Source organism: Rhinolophus sinicus, linkage group LG09 (genome assembly GCF_036562045.2).
Source record: "Rhinolophus sinicus isolate RSC01 linkage group LG09, ASM3656204v1, whole genome shotgun sequence".
Classification (NCBI taxonomy): Eukaryota; Metazoa; Chordata; class Mammalia; order Chiroptera; family Rhinolophidae; genus Rhinolophus; species Rhinolophus sinicus.
The window spans coordinates 114,969,000-114,992,359 of NC_133758.1; the positions used below are offsets into that span (position 1 = coordinate 114,969,000).

The window sequence follows — 23,360 nt, forward strand, 5'->3', positions numbered from 1 at the left end:
GAGACATCAGTGGTGCCCACGAGCCTTTCACTCAGTGACCCAGGATGCTTTCTCTGCTGGAGGTTTCCACCATGATTATTTACCACTTCACGGAAACCTTCGTGATAGGCAAAAATACCTGTATGTGTGGATTTTAAACAACGTTGCCCAGTGGACCACTTAAAGTGCAAAACCACAGAAAGATGACAAAAGTTCCAAAGATAAAGTCATTAAGTCAAGTTGGCACATCGCAAATATTAACACACTGTGACTGCAAGTGAGCTGACCTGGGATACAGTTCTGACTACATACCGTGTTTCCCCGAAAATAAGTCCTAACTGGAAAATAAGCCCTAGCATGGTTTTTCAGGATGACATCCCCTCAACAGACACCCGAATGCATCTTTGGAGCAAAAATTAATATAAGACCCGGTCTTATTTTCGGGGAAACATGGTAGTGCTTCACCAATTCTGAGACTGATGGGAACATGGAATGAGTCACCTCTTTCACACTCCTTCAAGAGTAAAATGAGGCTAAAAACCATGATTTTGGCTTAGCTCACAGGTTGTTGTGAGGATAAAATAACAATAATGCGTGGGAATGTTAATTTGCTAACAAAGCTTAGGGGATCATTTTGTAGACTGTAACGTGCTATAGAAACATAAGGTATGTGTAGCAGCATGCATCTGTATTTCCCCTAAGGGCATGGGAATGACACACAGACACACAGAAGTGTAGGCAGCAAGAAATCAAGTATTTGAAGGAAATAATTTAGGAGGGACAATATAATTTCCCTTAGTTAGAAAAATGAAAGAAACTTGTTACCAATTTATATTTAATTAACCTACTGCCTGTGTTTCAAATAAAGCATTACCTGTGAGAAGTGTTTGGAGGCAAATTAGATGAGAAAATTGTATATTTTGCTTATCAGCAACAAGCAAAGAATTTCTCAAGTAGGCTATACTTCACCCAACAAAGTTTTGTGATTCTTGGTCTCCCAAATGCATGCATTTTTATTACATAAAATTACGCAGCTGAACATAATTCCTGGGGTTAAATAAACTTCCAAGTCTATGGAAGCCTGGAGAAGTTGGCGCTCCAGCATCTGAACTGGGCTTACCCCCAACGCATGCCTGGTTCCCTATGGAGGGGCTTCTGGTCAGTTACTGAAATTCTCGGACTCTCAGCTCCCTGCCAATTGAAGGTGGTGCGTGTATGTTTACCACTGGGTTTTTGCAAAGCTGAAATGAGAACCACGCTACGTGTAAAGTACTCAGTGCATCTGATGTACTCGTCGGATTATTATTTCTATGGCTACTTCAGTAGATGAGCCACATTTCCCTAAGCAGACTGCGTATGTCCGCAGAGCCTGTTTCTTGTTTCCATGTCCCAGCAAACATCACAAATACCATAAGAAAACATCCGATCTAGCCCTGGGGTCGTCGGAGCCCAAGGGAACTCAACCAACTGGCTCCAGTCCCTCATTTTGCAGATGACACTGCAGTATCCCAGGAGGCAAGGACCACTGTCTCAGGTCCCATCGCTGGGGCAGAGAAGGGCTGATACAGGTCTGTCGATGCTCCCATCCCTCACGCTCCCACAGGCTGACTCTTCCCTTAGACACCAAAACAAAAATACCCATGAAGCAGATTCTGGAAAGAGTGCTGAAGAAGAAAGAGAAAAAGAAAAGCACCTTACCAAGAGCATGAATGAGGAGTGCCCCAAAGGAGGGACAGCTGGCTGTAGACGGACTCTCCTCCAGGCCTATTCAATACCACTGTCCCAACCATGGGTACAAGGCACTGCATGTTTACTGGGTGTCTGCTATCCACAAGACACTGTGAACCTGGGCTCAGCCCACATTTAGGAGAAACCCAGGGAAAAAAGAGCAGGTGGTTTCAACAAGTCAGCTGTTAAGAATTTCTCTGTTTTCCAGCTGAGTAGTCTACATGGAACAGGCTGACCCCTATGGAATTGCTGATATTGGAACATCTTTTTTCTTTAACCTACGAAAATGGTAATTTCATAGGGTTCAACTTAGAAAAATCTATTTTTTCTTTCTTTCCTGTGGACAGAAGATAACATTGAATAATTTTATGGGAAAAGAGGATAATTCGGTAACGTATTCTTCAGATTTTGTATCAAGAACATCCACCTCTGTTGGGTGAGTGTACGTCCCTATTCCAAAGCTAACTGCTGCGTTCCTCAATTTTAGAAATGAAAAATTAAAAGTGAGGTGACTGGGTTTCATTGGAGAAGCAGCAAGAATTAGAAAAGGCACCCTTTCTATGTCTAGTAAGAACAGCGTGGTTCTAAATGCTCTAATCACCGCATAGAAAGCTCCAAGTTCAACCCAAAGGGACGGCGAGTGTTTTAGAAGAAGTATGTCCTTTGCTAGGTGTATACAATCTGAGTTTCACCAAAGCTTAAATCTTTTCAACCCAAAGAGTCTCCTTTTTCAGGCAGTCTTGTGTCTTGAGGTCCCCACTCCCCAAGACCAGCCAGTCAACATTCAGGACAAATGGAGTGGTTAGCATAACATTCAGGGAAGGAAAACTATGAGAGGAAAATGAGGCTCTTGCCATTTTTGTTACCATGATAAGAGGTGAGCGCACTGACGGCTGTTCCTCACATAAGACATTCCAGAGATGCGCCCTAGGCTGGCCTTTCAGCCTGGACTTTGGGACCTGAGTGCAGACTCCACTGACCACAGGCGCCATCCCCTCTTCACATGCGTCATCAAGCACGATGCCCACTTAGAGACCACCACCCCGGGGAAAGCAAGCGAAGAGCAGAAGCAGTGAAAGGGTCTTCGTGTGCCTTTGGGATTTTTAGCATCGTGGTTTTTTGACGTTTTAATCACCTCCAGCCGCAGTGCCATCCTGAAGGGTGGGCCCCCTTCCCTTTGGACTTCCTCTCCCAGCAGTTACGACCCCAGCCAGGCTGCATGGCAGGCCTCAAGGAGCCAAAGCTTTTTGTGTTCATTTGCAGTTTTGTTGTGCTGGTGCTTCTGTTTAAGAAACCAAGTATGTGCTGAAGGGAATTAATTCAAATCATGCTGAAAGGTAGAAGGTGAAAAAGCAGTTTCCCGCTTCTGCCTCCACAACCCACCCCTTCCTTCTGTCACCAGTCTTCCAAGAGGAAGTATGGATTTAATAACTATTACTCCAGAATTTTCCTAAGTCTACACACAGCCATGGAGGACGCGTGTGTGTGTGTTTGCGTGACTTGTTTTCACCGCAGATCGCACACCGGTTCACGTCTGCACATGCCTCGGCCGTCCTTCCACACTAGTGTGTTCACATCACCCTCACCGTCAAGAGCTTCAGGAACAAGGTGCAGGGACAGACCGCCGTTTCCCAACGCCCGTCCGATGCTGCAGTGATGTCTGCTTAAACACTGTGCACATGTGACGGTGTATCTCTTGGGGTAACTCCTTCAATTCACTCTAGTTTACAGAGATGAGGCCACGCTGGCTGACCAGTTTTCACTTCCACCAGCTGTACATCAAACACCCGAAAGCCACACTTGAAAAGCTAGCCCTCGGTTCTTTACAGCCTGGAGAGTTCAACTCCAAACGTTCTAAGTGACGGGGTAGCTGGCACAGAGGTGGAGGAAATGCCTGCGGTGTGCAGGAAATCCATCTCCAGTCGGGCAGACGTGGGCGTCCTCTCCTGCACCTCAGAGCAGCCACCAAGAAGGGCAGCTGCCACCTTGGTCCTGGTCACTGTCATGAGGACTGGCTTAGACCGAGAGGTAGAATTCAAGAACAACTTGGAAACCAGTGCTTGCAGGCCGGCCAAGCCCAGAGGACAAGGATGGGCCATTGTCCCATGGAGGCCACCCTGGGGTTGACCATGAGCCTGTGAGGCTATAAAATAGGAGACACTGAACATCCTGGAGGCTGTGTCTGCTGCTGTGCCCTCCAGGTACAGGGCAGACAGAGGTGGGCTTCCTGGCCTGGGAACAAGGGAGCTGAGCAGACCGCACTGGACTGGCTGGTGGTCCATCTTCCCCAGTGTCACCCAATGGGACGTTCTGGGATCCACCCTCACGCCTACTCTCCCTACTTATTGCTCCACTTCCTGGGTCTCCTACGATGAAATGAGCTGCGTCCAATATGGCTTGAAATAAACATATAGTGAAGGGAACCAATGTTTTTACGCTTAACAGATATTCTGAACTGTGCCCACAAATCTACATTTTCCAAGCTACTTTCTCCTTCTCTGCCTCGTTCTTTTTCTTTTCTTTTTTTTTCCTTCCTTCCTTCCTTCCTACCTTCCTTCCTTCCTTCCTTCCTTCCTCTCTGTTTCTCTCTCGCCCCCCCCTCTGTCCACCCCCTCTCTCTTCTCTCTTTTAAACACCATCACTGGCATGTGTTCGGGGTCTAGAGAAGATAATCAGTCACCTCACCCCCCAAGAGCACCACCTATATTGAGTCCTTTCCAAGTTGCTCTCAGATTTAACAATAAACCTAATTTGAACGTGGAGATTTTCTGTTCAGGTTCTCCAACTGGAATCACTTCTAAGAGTTGACATTAAACACCGACCCAAATTCAGCCTTGGTCTTTCCTTCTGCACTACAACCCCTCGCCCTTCCCCGGACACAACCGTGGCGTCTGAGGCCCGTGCTGCATCTCACAAGGATCTCACCTGAAACTTGGGACATGTCTTGACCCTCATCAGCGTCCATTGTCCTCAGGTTATCTGAGAAAGAGAGGAAGGGACTTTAGTTTAAAGCAAAGTACTAATAAGATACGAGAGAGCGTGCACGAGATAAAGAAGCCCTGTGCATTTAACAACAAGGTTATCTACCAAGAAGAATACGTTTTCCTCCTCACATACTTGCTGGAGTATCAGAATGGCACAGACCTTGATGCTTTAAAAAACAGCATTACAAAGATTTATAAAAATATCATTACCAGCACAGGAGGACCAAATTTGTTATTTATTGTTAATTTCCTACTGCATAATAACCCAAAATGCAAACTGACTGCAACAAAATTAAGCAGAAAATTAAATGGCCCTGGGTCATTGTAGGCATAGAATTCATTCTCTTGGCTGATCCATAGTTATGTTCTTTCTAATTTACTGAGCATGCATCGATGAGCCTTGAGTCAGCTTGGTGACATGCGTACAATCAGCAATCAAACCACGAAGCAATTTGCTGAAGAATGTCTCATTTACCCAGGCAGGCTGCATATCTGAGCAGCCCGTGCACGCCTTCCATCAATAATGAATACACCTCCAGCCCAGCAGCGGGGCCACGCGGACGCTGCCGCTTTGTCCCGCTCTTTCAGGGCCCTTGCCTCAGACCTCGCCCTGCTCTTACACAGGGAGAAGTGAAGCCAGGACACAGCATGACGAGGCCGGGACAGGGCCCGGACCTTCCTGTTTTGCTGACAGATGGCTGGCTCCTTGGCTGGTTTAAAGAGGAAACCAAGCGGGAAGAGCTGCCCTTGGGTGGCAGTCCCACAGGCTGCATTGCCAGCCGCCACCGACACCAGGGAGAGGTCGGCATCTGTGGGGCAGGAAGAAAAAGGGCGCTGAGTTTGGCACTTGGGGTCCTGGCCTGCACCTGGGAGGTCTCAGGTGTCCCTGGTAGGTGACAGCTGAAAGTGACCTCAACAATTCTGCTCATGTATGCTCTGTTGGACCACCTTCAGAAGAGACGCCTTCCTAACCAGCAAACTGGGCCTGCTGGTTGAATATAAATCGGGTCCCTTTTTTTCTGGGGAGGGGGGCACCTCTGTGCTTCAGTTCAGAAGTGTGGATCTGAGCTGTGCAGCCTGTTTTCAGCAGAGACCTGGCCACAGCTGGAGGGTTCAGGGGACCCACCCTCTCCAACCAGGCTGACAACTGTGCAGGTACAGGCTGTATGTACTATGGATGGCACGTCTGGAAGATATATTTCCAGTTTCAGTTATATCAGGACTAGTTATGAAGAAGACATGAATGACAGTTACCTTTTCTGGATGGGGGGGGTTTCACCTATTTCTGAAAGCCACTGAATGAGTGTGGGTTGTGACGTGAGTTTCCAAGACTGTGGACGAGGGGCACCGCTGGTGCGCACAGAAGGGAAAAGGCTGCATGGCCCCCCAGTGCTTCAGCCCTGGGCCCGAGGGCCACCAGCAGCCATGCCAGACAACCCAGCCCCCGGAGCAAACGGGGCCGGCGCCCGGCCTCACAGGGCACCACGTGTCCACAATCTCACATGTGTTTACCACAAAAACGGCAAAATCTGCGATTCTTCCCAAACTATCCAAACAATTATAAACAAGACAGACTCAAATGAGAAAAGCCTTTGTAATTACTGTGCAGAATTAACGTGAGATTCACTTTTCTGAACACAAGGGTGGGATTTTATTGTGGCATGTCACAGAGCAGTTCTTAACCGTCCCCGTACTGACTGGAGAGATGGGTGGCAGAACTAGTCTCGCGACGACCAATACTCCCCTAACACAGCATTTTTATACTGTTGACTTTGAACTTTTTTGCTACGTCAGTGATGTTTTTTACAACCTCTTTTTTTAATAAAGGCAGGAAAATACCCATAATAGCCAGCACTTAGGACTACCAAATGTTTTTCCGTGTGTGTGTGTGTGTGTGTGTGTGTGTATGCACACACACAGAGCTTTTCAGAAAAAAATAGGATGCTAAACATCTCAAATACACTGCTGTGAAAGGTGTTTTCCATTTAACATTACAGGTGTCTTTTGGTTTTACAAACATGCATCAGCATCTTTGTTGACCAGGCAATACTCAGCTGCAGGAAGTTACTGAACCAGTGCCCTATTCACAAGTTATTTCCAGCTAAAAGAAACAAAATGTTTTCCAAAGCCCAGCTGATGGCCCCCCACTATTCAGTACTGGGGGAGCGCCCTGCCAGCCAGGGTGCCTTAGGGGGACCCTCCAGGTTTGCTGTCAGGGGCCGACCACGGGCACCAAGGAGACACTGATTAACTTCAGTCCATCCAGGTGCAGGGTTGCGAGGACGCGTCGTGAGGGAGAAAACGTGCTCTGTGCCATGGCTGATGCCCAGATCAGGTCTGCTCAGCGGGAAAGCCCTCGCCCTGGGCAGTCTCCTTGCACTTGGGTCCCGTGTGTCCCCAGGGGGGATGGGTGAGCGCACCTTCCTGGAACAGCCCAGCCGCAGCAGCCGACCGCACACAGGACAGTGGGTGTGTTACAGAGCTAACCACACTCAGCCAGGGGACTCTGGATTTGTGTCAATAGGCCTGTTTCCATTGTCACTAAATGTCTGAATCCAACCCCCCCCCGCCCCCAACACACACGCACACACACACACACACGCACACACACACACACACACACGCACACACACACGCCCCACAGGGATCCTCGCCAGGCCATCAGCCCCACTGCCATTCTCAAGCACACGCTCCCCCGCCTGCTGCAGGGGCCTGTGGCCTGCTGAGAGGCCCCCGCCTGGACGAATGTTTGCTGGTTCCCACCACTCTGACATTCTGAATAACTGAGGAAGAGGACGCACCTTTCCAGTCTGCACTGGGCCCCACGAATCCTGTGGCCTGGTCCTCTGACATCACACAGTGGGTGACTCCACAAGTTCCCTCAAACTTCCCCAAACTCCAAATTTGCATCTCTTGGGATGAAAAAATAGTGAATTTTTTTTTTTTTTTTTTTTTTTTGAAAAAGTGACTTTACTTTTAGGCAAAGGCCAAAAGACTAATCCAACAGTAGGAACTTGCTTGAGGGAGAGGAAATGGGCCGATCCAAGGCCAGGCTTACGGGGGCAGCCCTGGGGGTCTCAGAGGACAGTGAAGTACCATCCCACCCCCGCTAACACCCGCACAACCAGCTCTGTGTTTATTTTTAGGCAGGGCTTGCTGGACCTTCTTCTCCCACTGGAAAGCAGCGCCCAGTGCCACGCAGAAGACAGAACCCACCTCCACACCGTCTCAGCTGTAAAGGAATTCTGGCAGAAAGAGGAGCAATCACAAAACTGCACTAACAACTTGTTTTTGCTAACCTTCACCTAAAGGAAACCCAAGACCAGCAGGGCTGTGAAGGGAGACGCCGCAGAGAATAACTATTTCACAGAAGAAACACACTGTCATTTTCTACTCTGCAGGGAAAACCCAAACAACCTATGGATGGCAGAAAACCCAGCAACACCGCGATTGTCCCCTGTGCGGTTTGATCAACATGGATGCGTTTATTGTTTCTTTGAGGCAATCTGTTCTCTATCCTGCACAAGGGGAAACAGATGCAGAGATAAGTGAAGGCCAGTGTGACAGAGCATGGATGGCTGTCCCCCTAGGAGAGTGCAGCCTGTTGTCACTTCTAGTCCGGATGGGGCACTGATCTGCAAGTCTGTAGTTTCTCTCTGTCTTTGCCTGTCTCCCTCCCTCTCTCTCTGTCTCTCTCTGGTCTTTCGGATCAACAGGGTCCCACAGGACTTTCCTAGCTGCAGTTCAATGCGGTTGGCATAGAGCTGACTTAAGAAAACAGAGGGTGTTGGAGATGAAGCAAACGGCATGAGAAGCAGGGGCAGAGCAGCCCCACAGCTGTCCCGTTCCCCAGGGGCCAGACCTGGGAACCCCAAACTTCTGGCCTGCGTTGGACCCTGTAGAGGAGCTTCCCTTGGGCACAGTGGGACTTTGTGGAAACACCCTCCCTGACCCTGCCTTTCTTTCCTCCTTCCACACCCTTGAGGGACTGGACCTGGCTGTCTCCTGGGGAGAAACAGCCAACAGCCCTGGGCAGTCGTGACTTCCGAGGGAGGAGTCCAGCAAGACTGCAGAAGAGGTGACCTCGCTCTCTTTTCTGCCTGCGAGTGAGCTAGTGGCCCCAGACATCTCCATGAGCCAAAGAGCCACGAGGGCTACTGTCGGGGGAAGGGCTGGTGAGGGCCTCAGGTGCCCCCTCGCCTCCTCATGTGCCGTGTTCGTGAATCCACCATAAACACCTCGCTCCCCAGTAATTTGCTCGGAAATAGTGGGGAGCTCCCAGAATTCTGTAAAGGTGAGTCTGGATTAATGAAGTCAAAAGTAAAAGACACCTGTCAAAAACCACAACCTAATTCCTTTGCAAACCCCCCAAATCCATGGCTATTAAAGAACCGAGGACATCGTCCCAGACTGGCTGCCATGAACTGCTGACAGTCACGCAAATCTGCCCCTTCCTGGAGCACACAGCACTGCTACAAGCTTGGAAAAACCTTCATTCTCTGAGGTTTAAACAACTACACTGTGGGTTTTTTCCCCCAAAAAACAAATGCCACGTACAGCATGACGACAAATAGTCAGTAATAATGACGTGCATATTGGGATGTTGCTACGGGATTAACCTTAAAAGTTTCATCACTAGAAAAAAAAAAGTTTGTGTCACCATGTGTGGTGACGAATGTTAACTAGACCGATTGTGGTGATCATTTTGCAATACACATAAATATCGGGTCGTCATGTTGTACACCTGAAACTAATATAATGTCAACCATACATCAATAAAAATAAAAAAAGGACAAAAAATGACAGGAACAAGGAAACAAACAACTCAATAAATGCAAATGTTTTGCCCTACCCAATACTGCACAGATAATTTTCTGTCCACTAATATTTCATAACATTTCTTGGGCACTTTATATACGCCAGAAAAACATGGTGAAGGAAGGGATACTGGTTTAGGCAGCTTTATTTGAACAACCTACTATGTGCCTGGCCTTTGCTGCGAACACACCCAGGACCATGAGCGTCGCCCGCTTTCGCCCACGGCGCCCGGAGCAGACGTAGGTCCCAATGCCTTCGCACAGTGTGCAGTCTGAATCCTCACCATCACACCTGTTACTATTATGCTGTGTAATCCATATCATTAGTTCCATTAATCGGCCAAAAAACCGAGGCTTAGAAAGAGGAGCCTGCCCACGCGATTCGAACCCGTGGCCACTGGGCAGTGATGCCTTTTCATGTCTCCATTCCCTCCTGTCAGGACTTCTCAACCCCGGGCTGTGGTCCCTCATTTCCAATGTACAATGTTCCCTGTATCTTAACAGAAACTAAGCACGTTCTTTGTAATATTCTACAGTTAAGGCAAACTTCACCCCCAAACTTCTACAATATAGTTAACCTCTGGTGCTTTGGTCAAATGTATATACTGTTGATTTTTTCCTCCCTGGCAAGTGAAGTTGCACTAGAGTTACATTTGGGGCGATTTCCTCATAGTCTCAAAGACACTTGTTTGGAAAGGGGCGGGTATGCAGGGGAAGGAACAGTGGCCAAGCCTATCATCTATTTTAAATGCCTGAGGTCATAGACCTTTTTCATAAAAGCCAGTATTCCTGCTAAGAGGAAGTCCTTTCATTTTCAGAGGAGTAGATTTTATTTTTGCTAATGTATCATATCACAGTGAATTACACTGTATCTTAAGAAAAGAAATGTTCCAAGAGAAAGCTGAGGCCTTTGTGTCTAGATAAGGGGACCTTATGGGTTTTCCTAACAACCTGACAAAAACAGGTCAGGAGAACATCAAAACTTCTGCGCACTCTTATATCGTTTCTGATTCTTTTCATTTTTCAAAAATTAGCTGCCAATCCACACATGTTCATGATTATTCCACGGAGTATTGCTGGCGCAAATAATGAAAAACAAGATTTAAACAGGCCACTAGGGAATCCAATTTGGCTTTCACCGCCCCGCCCCCCCCCAACTGAAAGGCCTCCAGTAGTTTGTTCTACTGTGAACCTGCTTTCTGAGGACAAATGAGCTCAGATGTGCAATTTTGTCCTCACATTTTTTCCTATGGGCAGGAACTGATATGCAAAAGAGGAAGGGTTGGAGGGAACCAAGGAAACCTTTTCAGAGAACAGCTAAAAGCCATGCTGTTTGAAAACATTCTTAGCAAGAAGTATTTCATACAGAAGGAAAAGAACCATAAGAATATTTTTAAATGCCGTAAGGGAACCGCCTGTCTCAAAGTGAGGCAGAAAAAAAGATGTGAGATATGATATTAGAGATGGTTTTTTAAAAATAGAGAAAATGGACTTGGAGACACAAATGCTGTCCCGACAGGCGCAGAGCTGGGTGTCCAGAGGCCCGGGACTGTTGACCTGGCACACGTCCTGTGGCTGTCTGCTCCCTGGGTGTGCCTCTCCTGCGCGGGAGGGAGGCTTCCCTCTGACTATTCAAAGCGACTACTCTTCACACAGCAACTGTACTCAAACTTACATGTGCTATTATCGGAGTTTTCCTGATTCTGACCATCATCATGGGCCACTTCCTAAGTAGCTTCCTCAAATATAAATGGCTTTTTAACACTTCATCACTTAAGTAAAAAAATCCAAGTTTAGAATCATTTTCTTCTACCTTCTCCTCTATTTTAGAAAACTTTCAATGTGCATGGTCAGTAACTGCAACAAAATCAAAGTGTAATAAAAATGAGACTTATATCTTTAAAAATACAAGAACTGCCCCAAATAAGGATTTATATAGATACGCCGAAAAGTTATGATATCTTGTCATTTATTATTATAAAGTGAAGAGATGGAGGAAGCCCAGGACCAATTTTGTGTTGTTATTCTGTTGTTTTTTTGTGTTTGTTTTTTTTAAATTTAAAAAATAGATAAATACAAAGTAAGAATATCTAACTAAGATTTTTGCTCAGGAGGCAATATGCTGTTACAAAGAATATAACGTCTTGTCTTGCCTGCTTAGCAGTGAAGTAGTCATCTTAAGACACCAGTAGAGAATTCTGGGTGGACAGGCTAATTAAAACTCCAACTTCAACCTGAACCTGGTAGAAAAATCTACTTGTATGCCAATCATATTCCAAAAAACGCACCTGGAAGCCTGGGGTTTCTACTAGACTATTTCACTTCTATTTAAAGAAGTGTTTGCAGAAGTTTGTGTGGTGAAAGCTCTGTTTTATTCAAACCCAATGAAGTAAAATGATGCAAATCCTCCCAAGAACATCCATTTGTTTACAAATCCGTAGATAAGTGTTGATCAATAACTGAAAAGTCATTATTGATTTGCCCACTGAAGACACTGTCTTAGGTGCTGTCAACTTTTCCACATTTTATTTTGCTAAGTCTCTACTAGCCAGCTGGTGGTGAGACAAGATTTACAAATCTAGATACAAACACAGAGAAAATGTGTTCTGGAGGAAATGAGTTCACTGTCACCCAGATATCGATTTACCTCGCACTCCTTGCACTATAAAAGGCTGTCAGGCCTCACCTCTCACATGGGCCTCGCTCTGGAGGAGGGGGTGAGGCTGCTGCTCTCTCTGTTAAGGCCGCCTGATTTCTGAGCTAGTGGGAAATTCTCCCGAAAGGACTTGCATTCTGAGCTCAGATCTTTTACAACACCCGCAAAATCAACAATTATAATCGATTAAAATGAAGTAACTGTTTATAAAAATTGTCTTAAAAATAACCTATGTCCATAATCTAAACTATGTTCACGGTATGCAGAACGCAGATTCAAAAATCAGATTCCTTAAATCTAGTTCAATCTTTTAATAAGTACCGTGTTTCACCGAAAATAAAACCTAGCCAGACAATCAGCTCTAATGTCTTTTGGAGCAAAAATTAATATAAGACCTGGTCTTATATTATATAAGACCCAGTATTACATTGTATTATATTACATTACATTATATTTTACTATACTATACGATACTATACTGTACTACATTATATTAAAGACCCGGTCTTATATGATAGTAAAATAAGACCGGATCTTACATTAATTTTTGCTCCAAAAGATGCACTAGAGCTGATGGTCCAGTTGGGTCCTATTTTCGGGGAGACACAGTAGGGTTGGTACTCTGGCAGTCTGCCTCGTTCACCCCAACTTCACATGGCTCAGTTGAAGTCAAACGACTCCCTGTGTGAGAACGGAAAGGGAAGGTTCAATGTATCAATTATTTGGCAACAACGATTGCTACAACCACTTGATGTTCTGATTGGCTCTTTAGCTGGATCAAATCAGCAGGAAAAGGTGTAGAATTCATTTTATTCTGTGACAGACACAGAGCACAGCATTACCCAAAGCTCAGCGGGCCCGGGGACGGCAGCCCCATCCCATGGACCAGGGATGGAGGTCGGCGCCAGCAGGATCCCTGTGGGCATCAGGCCTAAGCAGCACTGCTTGGAGGCCGTTCCATAACCCACAGCCTTTAGCCTACAGTGTCCCCTGTAAACGCAGGGTGGGGGTGGCATCAACACAACCTCACAGAAGCTTACAACTTCCTCATTTGTAGGCTACAAATACCGGCATGTCTTTATTTATAATCTGGCAGAAAATGCTCATGTCTGGCAGGAAAACTCATTTGAAACATTATAGTCAGATTTTTCCACAGCCCTTAAATACATTTAAATTACTTATTGTCAGTTTTAAGTGGTTTTTGTTTTTGTTTTTTACAAATAATATTCCTTTTACAAAAGCCTTGTCTGCTCTCAATTAAACTGAAAATTCTTTCAATTCAGGGAAACATATACAACCCCCAAGAGAAGCGGGTAAAACACGCAGAAGAAGAGCACCAGAAATGTCCGAATCATTTTTAAACGGTAATTAATTGCCTTATCGCTAACAACCTGAGATAATTAGCAGAGTGATTTTAATTTAACGAGTGGGATGCCCAATTTATCAACATGTTTTCACTGTGAATCTCTGAACACCACTTTCATTCGCTGCCCCACACAACTCAGCTTAAAGGAGCGGGAAAAGGTTGCTATTTCATGCTAATAGTGGGGCTTGAGCCAGGGGGTCCCCCACTGGCTGTCTCTTGCTTCCATTAAAAGCACTGGAGGACATTTCAGAGTGCCTCCAAGGAAGCTCATGAAAGATCAATTCCTCATTTTCATTTCTCCTAAAGATTCTAAATTAAACCCTTTCCCGTTCGTTCTAGGTAGGGATCTTATGTGCTGTTTTATTTGCTCCAAGTTTGCCAGTAAACGTCTGATTTAACTACAAAAATTTCCCCCAAACTGATGCATCAGTGTTTACCGTGGAGCTCCTGGCTTTAAACAAGAACTCTAACCCCCTCCGTACCGTTCATTCTTAAGCAGTTTCAAAGTAACAGAAAACGCTTTAGAGCGTCGAGCTCAGGATGTCATCTCAGAAATGAAGCCTAAATATCTATTTCAATATGTATAAGGCCATTTAAAAATACTTTGTGCCATTCTCGGTTGTTTCAATCATCTCTGCAAAAGCCCACACATGAAAGAAAGAAAAGAGGAAGAAAGGAAGGGGGGAGGGAAGAAAAGGAAAGGATGAAGGAACGATGCTGGGCCCCCTCTCACTGCCACCCCTTCAATACCCCTAGAACGTCTGTCCATTATAGCGAACTTTTGGCGCGAAAATGGCAGGAAGAGAGTCAGATTTCCTTTAGCAGTGAGCTGATTGCTGAACAAAATTGAATCATGGCACACTTGAATGAGAAAATATGAAGAGGTACATTTCCACTAATTAGGGCCCATTTTAAGCAATCTGTTAGACGGTGGCCCCTGCACCGTGAGCTACCAGGAGGTGGAGCATAGGACACCCCAAAAGCAGAGGGTGCAAATGGATCTTAGTGAGGCTCTCCATCATGGGACACTCCCGGCCAGGAGGGTGCCAGCAGGCCTGGGGCACAAGCCACTTGCTGCTGGAACATTAATCCCCCCACCCCAAGAGAGCACACCGTTCTCTACCCCTGTCTTTGGAAGCCTGGCAAACAAACCCGGGGCACTCACCAGTGGACCCGTGCCTCCTGGGGGCCAAGGGGAGCTGCCTGCCCCACACAGATCCGGACTTCGAGCACTGGGGGTCTTCAGACCCTGGGCCACGTGGAGTCTCCTCAATTCAGCCACCTGGGAGGACCCCTGCTACCCTGGTGGTGGCCTTCTCCTGCACTGCCGCCTTCACACTCCACTGGGGCGGAGAGAAAGGTGGAACCACTTGCCAAATATGCAAAAAAGGAGGGAAGACAGTTTTCTCTCAGGAAAACAGGGGCAGGAAGGGAGCCTGCGCTTCCTGCCCTGACCAAAGCCGGTTCAGAGATGATTCGGGCGTCTAGGTTGACAGGCTTGTGGTGGGACAGGGAGCCCTTCCAGTCAACAGAAATCGTGAGGTCCCCAAGGGCAGAAATGGCCATGGGAGAAGGGAAGGAGGCTGGGCTGTGACGGGAAGACAAGTGGCCTCCACCCCCTGGACTCGGCTTCAGCCTTTTTCACGGTCTACCCCAGTGGGTCACTGAAGGTGCCACGGGCATCCACCCACGTAGCACAGTGAAGTAGGAGACGGGAAAACAGGCCCTGGACCCATTAGGCTGCTTCTCTAGTCCGGCCTCCGCTGCTTTTCCCTGAGGCCCCTCTCAGGAGGGACCTCCAGTGCCACAACCACGACAAGCGGGCCCTGCCCACCTCTCCACTTAGAAACTGTCTGCAAAGCTTCTTTTGTTTGCTGTTTCACATTACCCTTAATGTCTCATAATATCTTTAAAAATTTGTCAGAATATCATCCAACAGTTAAAAACTATGTCAAACATAAGCTATTAAAGCAACGGCATGGAAAATTGAAGGGCATGAACATATATTACAGAAAGATAACCTCAGGTGTAGAGTCATTTATCAAACTGCAAAGAACAACAAAAACACCACAGGTCTACATGAAGAAATCCGTGTGAGTGGCTAGTCGACCCCAGAAAAGGAACAGTCTGGATTGAGCTGCCCAAAGCCCTGGTGAACCCCAATTCCTAGCTCCCGCTGCTCAGAATTTTAAATGTGTGTGTAAGGCTGGTACTCTGAGACACAGCCTTCCTAGATGTGGATCCCACAAGTTCATGCACCTGCTTAGAGTGAAACAGATACTTTGTCTCAAGGTGTAACCTGGATCAAAGGGTCTCCTCTTGTGAGCCTCAAAGGAGGGGTCGCTTGTCACTGTTACCTCCTGTGGTTTCTCCCATGGAACAGAATGCCATTGCAAGCACGTCTGAGGGCTCCGCAACTATACACGCAGAGGCACAGACAAGGCCGAGCTTAACGGCCAGGGCGGGGGCCCTGCGGGGTCTGGCGAGAAGCAGGAGGCACGATGCCCCAGAGCCTGTCAGTCTCAGAAACAGCAAGGCTCACAGAGGGTTTGCTCTCTGAGCTGAATCCATTGCCATGGCTCTCCCTTAGAATAAGGCAACAAAAGCCAACACTTATTTCGTAGTGAAATGACTTCAGTCACACAGACAAGAGGATAATAAAAGGCAGAACACTACTAAACGGTGCTATCCTGGGCACATTCTGGGTTAACTGCAGTCGACATGTACATAGTAGGCAGACACTGAAGGTACTCATGGCATTTATGCCTAATCTCACCGTAACAGATCAGAAAATGCACCATCTTAGTAAAATGCAACAACAAGCAAACAAACAGAAAAAAAAAGGGGCTTTACTACTCAAGTCAGGTCTGTTAGATGTTACAACTCTTTCCACCCTGTCCCCATACCTGTCTCTCCCCATGCATGTGTGTGGGTGCACACACTCGTATAGTTTATTTCCTGTATCCATTAATACACACATAATCCTGAAGTATACACATAATACATGTACGTGGGCTGGGGTGTTTCATAGCATAGCATGTAGTAGACAGTATAGGTATAGATATATCGAGATATCTGAACACACACATAATGTGTCTCGGATTTCAAAAGTCTGTCATTTATATTGACAATATGCTACTGCGTGAACCAATTGTGAAATACTCAAATCCAAGTCAAGGGGGAAAAATCCCCAAATCAGAGAACCACCATCCTCAAACCCTAAATCTCTAGTCAAGTGAGGAAGACGCAGTGGCCGCCAGAACGGCTGGGTTTCAGACCTCCTGGCCAACGGAAGTTCACTGTGATCTTAACGTTGCAACAGGGAAATGGCTGCAAGGCCAGCCACAGCTTACTTTCTCCTAGGAGACTGTGCACAAGCTTCTCAGGGGTGGAACGTGACACATGCACACTTCTGTTCACAGACCTGGGGGTTCATCCTGTAAGCCCGTGATGAGGGGCTAGAGTGCTACAAAGCTCCTGAATTTGGGAGGGTGTGTAGTTTTCCAAGATGTAGCACTTAAAACACTGATGAATACACAAGCAAGCATGGTGGAGTTGCTAAAACTCCTGCCTCCACTATCACCATGAAACAAAAGTGGAAGAAAACATGACCATTTAACTCAGTAAAATGTTTTAGGCATCAGGTCTGCCGGGTGGACTTCCAGACCAGAAAGCTCATTCTTTTTTACGGGGAAAAAAAAAAAAAAAAAAAAAAAGGTAACCATGTATGTTTGTGGGAAATTTTGAAATCAGATACATTATATCAAACCAGAATTGCATAGGACTTTATAAAATGTGACATCATTATTTCTATCTCTGTAGACAAGTTATGTTTTAAAATGTCTGCATATTCTATGAGGTAAGCAGGTAATCTTCCTGCCCTGGATATTTGTCACTGTTTAAATTTTAAGCCACACACCAAACAATCTGATTTGTTCCTGAAACAATTCTGACACATTTAATACAAATAATACTTAAATTGTTACATTCAAAATCCCATGTGAAAAGATGAGTCCAATTAACCTTATCAAACAAACATCTTGAAACAAAGAAATAAATCCAAGAGGCTCCAACCATTTCCTGCAGGGTTCTCTCTCTCCTCTCAACTTATAACCAAAGTGTACCAATACTTAAAATCATTTAAATGTCCATCAGTGTTTAAATATTATGCATATTAAATATTTTCAATTTTCATATTTTTGAGCAGACATTGATTTGACCAGTGAGGAGATATTTCTTCAACACCAGTTTGTCTCTCCAAGTTTAAAACAAGGTACCTAAAAGCTGAAATACACCGTGGGAGCACGGTGGGAAAATGAGTGTGCAGCCTGGCACGCACACTACCTTGCATTCAGTCTAGGCTGGTTGCAGCCCAAGAGAGCGTGGAGACTGCACTGAAAGCTGTGCCTGGTCAGACCCTTGGGACCCTGACCTCTCTCTCTCTCTCTCTCTCTCTCTCTCTCTCTCTCTCTCTCTCTCTCTCTCTCACTGTGCCATACTCTGTGCCTCCAAATTAGAAAACAGAAACAAAATCAATCACACTTTCCGGAGAAATTCCTTAGGAAACACCAAGGATCCCTGAAATGTTTTTAAAACATTTCAGATATAACCGCAAGTAACCTGATGCCTTATTACTGAGGGGTTTCCTAGCCCAAATCGCAGTCAACACAAGTACTAGTACGAACTTTTCAAACCAGGATTATTCTATTTTTGCAGAAAGCAAGTTCAGACTCGATCTAATTATTTTACAACGTAAGCAAAAACTCTCACCTAAAATATAAGAAAAGAAAGCTCTTTATGGCTGACTGCATAACGGCTGACCTCCTGGTCTCACTGTATATGTCAATTTAGACTTGACTGGAGCTAGAAAGTCCTCACGGTGACCGTGGGAGGGCGGCTCAGAGGTGTCCCACTGCCAGCCTGGTCCTGCACCTGCGCTCACAGCACAAAGTGGCTGAGTCTGCCAAAAGCCAGGGCGCTCACTGTCCCCAGAAGGGAGAGGCAGACCTGACCGAAACCAGGGGTTAAGAATCTTACTGCCTTGTCTTTTCTTTCCTTCCTTGTTTCTTTTTCTTTTCTCTTTTAATCCGCCAGCTACCCCAAGTTTTCATTTTGAAATTCAATTGAAAACACTCACGTGGACTTGTGCGTCGCACTTTGGGGGCCAAGATTGATCGTCGGGTTGCAAGAGCAACCTGAGAGCTGGGGCTCCGTCTGCCCTGACGGGCTCGTCTGCTCCGCCGCCTCGTCGCGGCCAAGCGTCCAGCCGCCTTGGCTGCGCTCCGTGGGGACCCAGGGACTGTCGCCACTGTCACCGCCCGGCGCCGGCCGTGCAGGCACTTGTTAGAATGCCAGGCTAACGTGGCCGCTGCACTCTTCCCAGCTTTCTTTCACAATGACTTCCTGAAGTTGCTCACTTGCATTGTTCCCCATTTCTCCGCCGCACTCCCCCCTACTCCCCCCCGCCGGCCCCGATCCTGCTTTCGCGTTGCGGGCGCGCAGCTGTCCCGCGCGCACAGCGCCGCCCATGGGCCGTGCACCTGGGACCCTCTGCGCCGCGCCCCACGCGCCCGCCCTCCGCAAACTTTGGGGCTGCCACGCTGCGGGGCCCGGCTCGATCTGCCCCGGGCCGCCCCGCCCCGCGCGGACGCCGGCCCTTGCTGGGCTCGCTGCTCCGGGATACGGAGCGGGACACCGATGGGTGCGGAGAGGGCCATGGCTCGTGGCGCGGAGCGCAGCGCAGAGCCGGGCGCACCGCCCCCGCCCCGCCGCGGGCTCGTAAGCTCGCGTTGCAGGTCCCGACCGCAACTCCGGCGCCGCGCGCACAAACTTTGCGGCGGCGCGGGGCTGGCCCCAGCCCCCAGGGCCCCCGGGCGGCCGCGGCGGCGGCGGCCGTACCTGCTAGCGCCGCCGCCGGCTGCAGCCTACTCGCCCGCGCCCGGCCCTCCCCACGCCGCCACGCTTCCTCGTTCCAGCGCCGCATCGCCCCGCGGCTCTGCGCCGCAGGCGGTGGCCGGTGCTCAGCGCCCGGGACCCGGCGGCAGAATCGCCCGCCGCGCGGTGGGACCCGCGCTTAACCCTTGGGGGCCCGGCGCGGACGATGCGTGCGGGGCCGCGCGAGGAGGGGACGCACGCGGCTGGACCCCACCACCCTGCGCCTGGGGCCGCTGGTCCCGGGCCCCGCATGGTCGTCCCGCTGGGGGCGACAGTCGGCACTCGGGCACCCAGAAGCCCTTTCCCCGGTGGTGGGTGGCGTCCCTGCCCGCCCAGCCCACTGCCCTGGATCTGGGGCCACTTGGCTCCCAATTTCTGGCTGAGACCCTAAGTTATGAGTGCCCACCCGAGGGGGTGGGAAAAGTTGATCCTCCGCAAGTGACGGGAAGGTGCAATTCATTTTCCCAGACAACCAATGGAATACCTCTCGGCTCTCTTCCCTCCCACCTGCTCGCGGCAGAAGTTAGGATCGCGCCTTCCATCTTGGCCCCTGTGCACACACAAGTGTGAAAGGGCGGTAGCGGAGGAGGTGACGACGGAGGCGACCCTGCAGCCCCACTGCGCGGCTCCGTGCACCTCAGACGCCCCCTCCCTGAGCCCGGAGCGCGCGTGTGAGGCGCGGTGGACCCCTGCAGAGCAGGAATGCGGCTCTGACAGCGCACCTCGTCCCACTCCGCGAGGGACCCCGCAGTGTGATTAGCCAGGCCCCGCCCGAGCAGGAGCCAGGCACGTGTGTTCAATATGAGCAGAAAAGGAAGAATTCGGGATCCAACCTGTGTGTCCTGAGTCCCCTCAGCCCTGAGAGAGGGACGGAGATGACAGGCTCTCGGGACTGACAGGGGCGTCAGTAAGGCAGGGGACAAAGCCGGAGCAGCCAGCGAGCAGGAGACACCACAAGGCCCTCTGGGTAACTCAGGAAGGTGGGCGACTTCTCTCTGGGAGAGTAAGGAGGAAGTGGGCTTCCGGGGACAGGATGCGCAGGCCTCCCAGGTGGTGAGAAGAGCCCGCATAGGTCCAGGCAGAAAACCCCTTCAGGACAATGGAGGCTGCTAGTGGCAGGGCCCAGGCACCCCGCCAACCGGCTTTTCTTCCACCCTCCATGACCCACCAACAGCATCTGGCCAGATGGTTCCTGGACCACCTGGACCACACCTATTGCTCAATTGTCCATAAGGAAAGAAAATCCTCTGGGCTGAGGCGGAGCCAGTTAGCGCCCTGCTCAGGAAGCAGGGCTCGCAAGGGGTTCAGTGCTTCTGTGCTCCCCTTACCTGTGTGACCTTGGCAAGCTCGTGAACCCCTCTGAGACTTAGCTTCCTGCTCTGCACAACAGCAGTGCTACTTCATCTAAAGAGATTTTTACAGGATGAAGTGTGGCAATAAGCGTCAGGTGCAAGGCTCCGAGGGAGGCCTAAGTGGGGTCGCAGCGGCCTGGTGGGCTCCTCTGGTTCCCAGTGCCCAGAGCACCTGTGGCCCGGAGTGTCCCTTCAAACATGTGTGGTCCCAGGAGTGGAAATGGAGGGCTCAGATGTGGTTATCGGGCCAAGGCAAACCCTCCTGAGGCGGAGAACGCGAGACGAGGGGCCCAGAGAGTCCGGCTGTGTGACCTTGAGCCTCAGTTCCCCCGTCTATAAATCGGTGGTCGTTACATAAGCTACCTCATAGGGCTGTTTGGGGTCATGTAGCCACATATGGGCGCTCTGGCCATATCCTGGCAGAGAGGAGGACGCTGTGCAGTGACCGTTATTGGTCACTGACCCTGCTAACTCCCAGTGTCCTGTTGAGACGGGGAACAAGCTGAGAGGAATGAGGCTCCACGTCCCACTCCCTCCTGTCCCCAAACAAACGGAGCAGAAGGAACTCAGGCTGCAACCTGGGATCTGTGGGAAGACACCTGGGACCACACAGGACACTTAACAACAAAGACGTAAAAGCACATTGGCGGGGGAAACATACCAGAGAAAATGGAAACATATGTGATATTAAAAAAAAAAAAATAAGTCCAAAGTCATTTTGCTTCTTTAGGAGTGTGTGTGTGTGTGTGTGTGTGTGTGTGTGTGTGTGTGTCTGTGTTGCTGTTTCATAATGCTAGAGAATTTAATAAGTATAGCTTAGTTTATTCAGACAATAATTGTTAAATTACCATTTTTTTCTTCTTTTGGGAGGATATAATCAAAAGAATAAGGTGCACATACAGAATTAATCAAAGGTTATTGATTGAGAGCTTACTATAATCAGCTACTGGTGCTTTTGTCCTGACAGAGACTGGAAGGGGTTTTAAAGGAGACCAAGTTTTATAGAGTAAAAGAATGGTTGAGGTGATATGATACAATATGGTCAATACTGTTGTTTCTTACCAGCTGTGTGAGTTTTGGCAAGTTACTTAACCTCTCTGAGCTTCATTTTGTCATCTGCAGAGCAAACCTATTTTACAATGGTGTTGATAGAATTAGGCAAAATTAAATGAGATGAAGTATTGTAAGTATTATTATAAATGTATTTTCTTCTATTTAAAAAAATCCTTTCCCCCATACTAGTTAGGAAACAGCAAATATATTTTTAAATAACAGGAAATGTCTTTTGTAAAACCCTTGTATTTCCACACTGTTATCCTAATACAGCACTCGGTAGTTTCACCTAAAGAGGAACATGACCCTGATGAGAAGGACCCAGGGCTGGGAGGAAGGTTTTCCAACAAGGACTCTACTTCTTTGGTTTCTTTTTCCCAATTTTCACCATCTCCAGCTTTTGCTGGTTTTGAAAACTGGCCATTGCCAGCCTGGGGCCAGGTGCTTTGCCCTTTTTCTTGGAGCCCATGTCTTGGGTTTGGCCTTTTCTAAGCAGAAACACTGGCTCCCACAAACTCTGGATGTGAAAGGACAGGACAGGGATGGGCAGCAGCACACGTGGAGCCAGCACTGTCTGGCCAGGCGGGGAGAACCTGGGCGCCGAGGGGACCCCTCATCTCCTCTCTGGAGCCCAGGAGGCTCCTGATTTTGAAACCCACAGAAATGAAGCCGCGCTGCTAGTCGCTCACATCTGTGCCTCTAGGCTTTGAATCAAGGGTGTGCGACAGCTGACAACCAGATCCCTCCCACTTTGGGATTATTCTTTCACTTTGTTGCCTATGGTGTTTATAAGAGGAATATGCTTAGTTCTCAAAACAGCGACTTTTTATCAATATCGTTTGATTCGAAGAGATTGAAAAACACACTAAGTCAGATATAGTGATTTGGAGAAAATGGATTGCTGATGAAAAGGTCTTGAAAATGTTTTGGGTGAGGAAAGGACCAGTAGATATTGACTTGACTTGAACAGACTGGAATCAAGAAAAGGGGGATTCAGCTGTCATCCCCCATTTGAGCCTGCCGTGTCGGACTGGGATTGGAACCCTCCTTCTGCAGGTTTAAAAGCTTCGGATGGCACAGGCGCATTCATTTATCCAATGGGCATGTATTCACTGAGAGGCTACCACGGCAGGTGGTATTGGAGAAACAGGATGCCCCAAGAAAGCCTAAGATGGGGACTTAGCCCTCAAGGGGCTTCCCATCCGGTAAATGTGCCATGGTAAATCCAGACACAAAGCCTGTGGAACACAGGGGTGGTTGCCTGAGGTAGGGAAAGGCTTTGTGGACACAGGGAGAGGGGGGGAGGGGAAAAGGACACAGAGAGGGTGTAAGGAATTGCTTTTCTTCTCCACATGGGGCAGGGGGCTTAACAAGCTCTTTCTCAAAAGACAGAATTAACCAAACACTCATTGTAATATTCTGATAACCACCCCGATTAAGTCCCGCCCTGTGAAGGCTATTTCCAGACATCATTTCCCGTCTAACCATGCA

General features: G+C 48.2%; 1 protein-coding gene across 23 annotated transcripts in view; it reads right to left on the reverse strand.

Annotated features, from left to right (window-relative positions):
* The window catches only part of IKZF1 (IKAROS family zinc finger 1), an 89,427-nt gene extending 69,241 nt beyond the window's left edge, over window positions 1-20,186 (reverse strand). For 2 of the 23 annotated variants that reach the window (XM_019731587.2, XM_019731579.2), the window contains exons 1-2: window positions 19,949-20,164; window positions 4,633-4,686 (exon numbers count right to left, since the gene is read on the reverse strand). In XM_019731587.2, coding sequence (XP_019587146.2) covers window positions 4,633-4,686; window positions 19,949-20,006 — 112 coding nt within the window. In that variant the 5' untranslated portion in view covers window positions 20,007-20,164. Of the gene's footprint in view, window positions 1-4,632; window positions 4,687-14,695; window positions 15,168-18,667; window positions 19,402-19,428; window positions 19,748-19,948 lie in introns of those variants that run through there. The other 21 variants (XM_074341044.1, XM_019731590.2, XM_074341043.1 and 18 more) reach the window with 21 other exon arrangements.
* Between the last annotated feature and the right edge of the window lie 3,174 nt (window positions 20,187-23,360).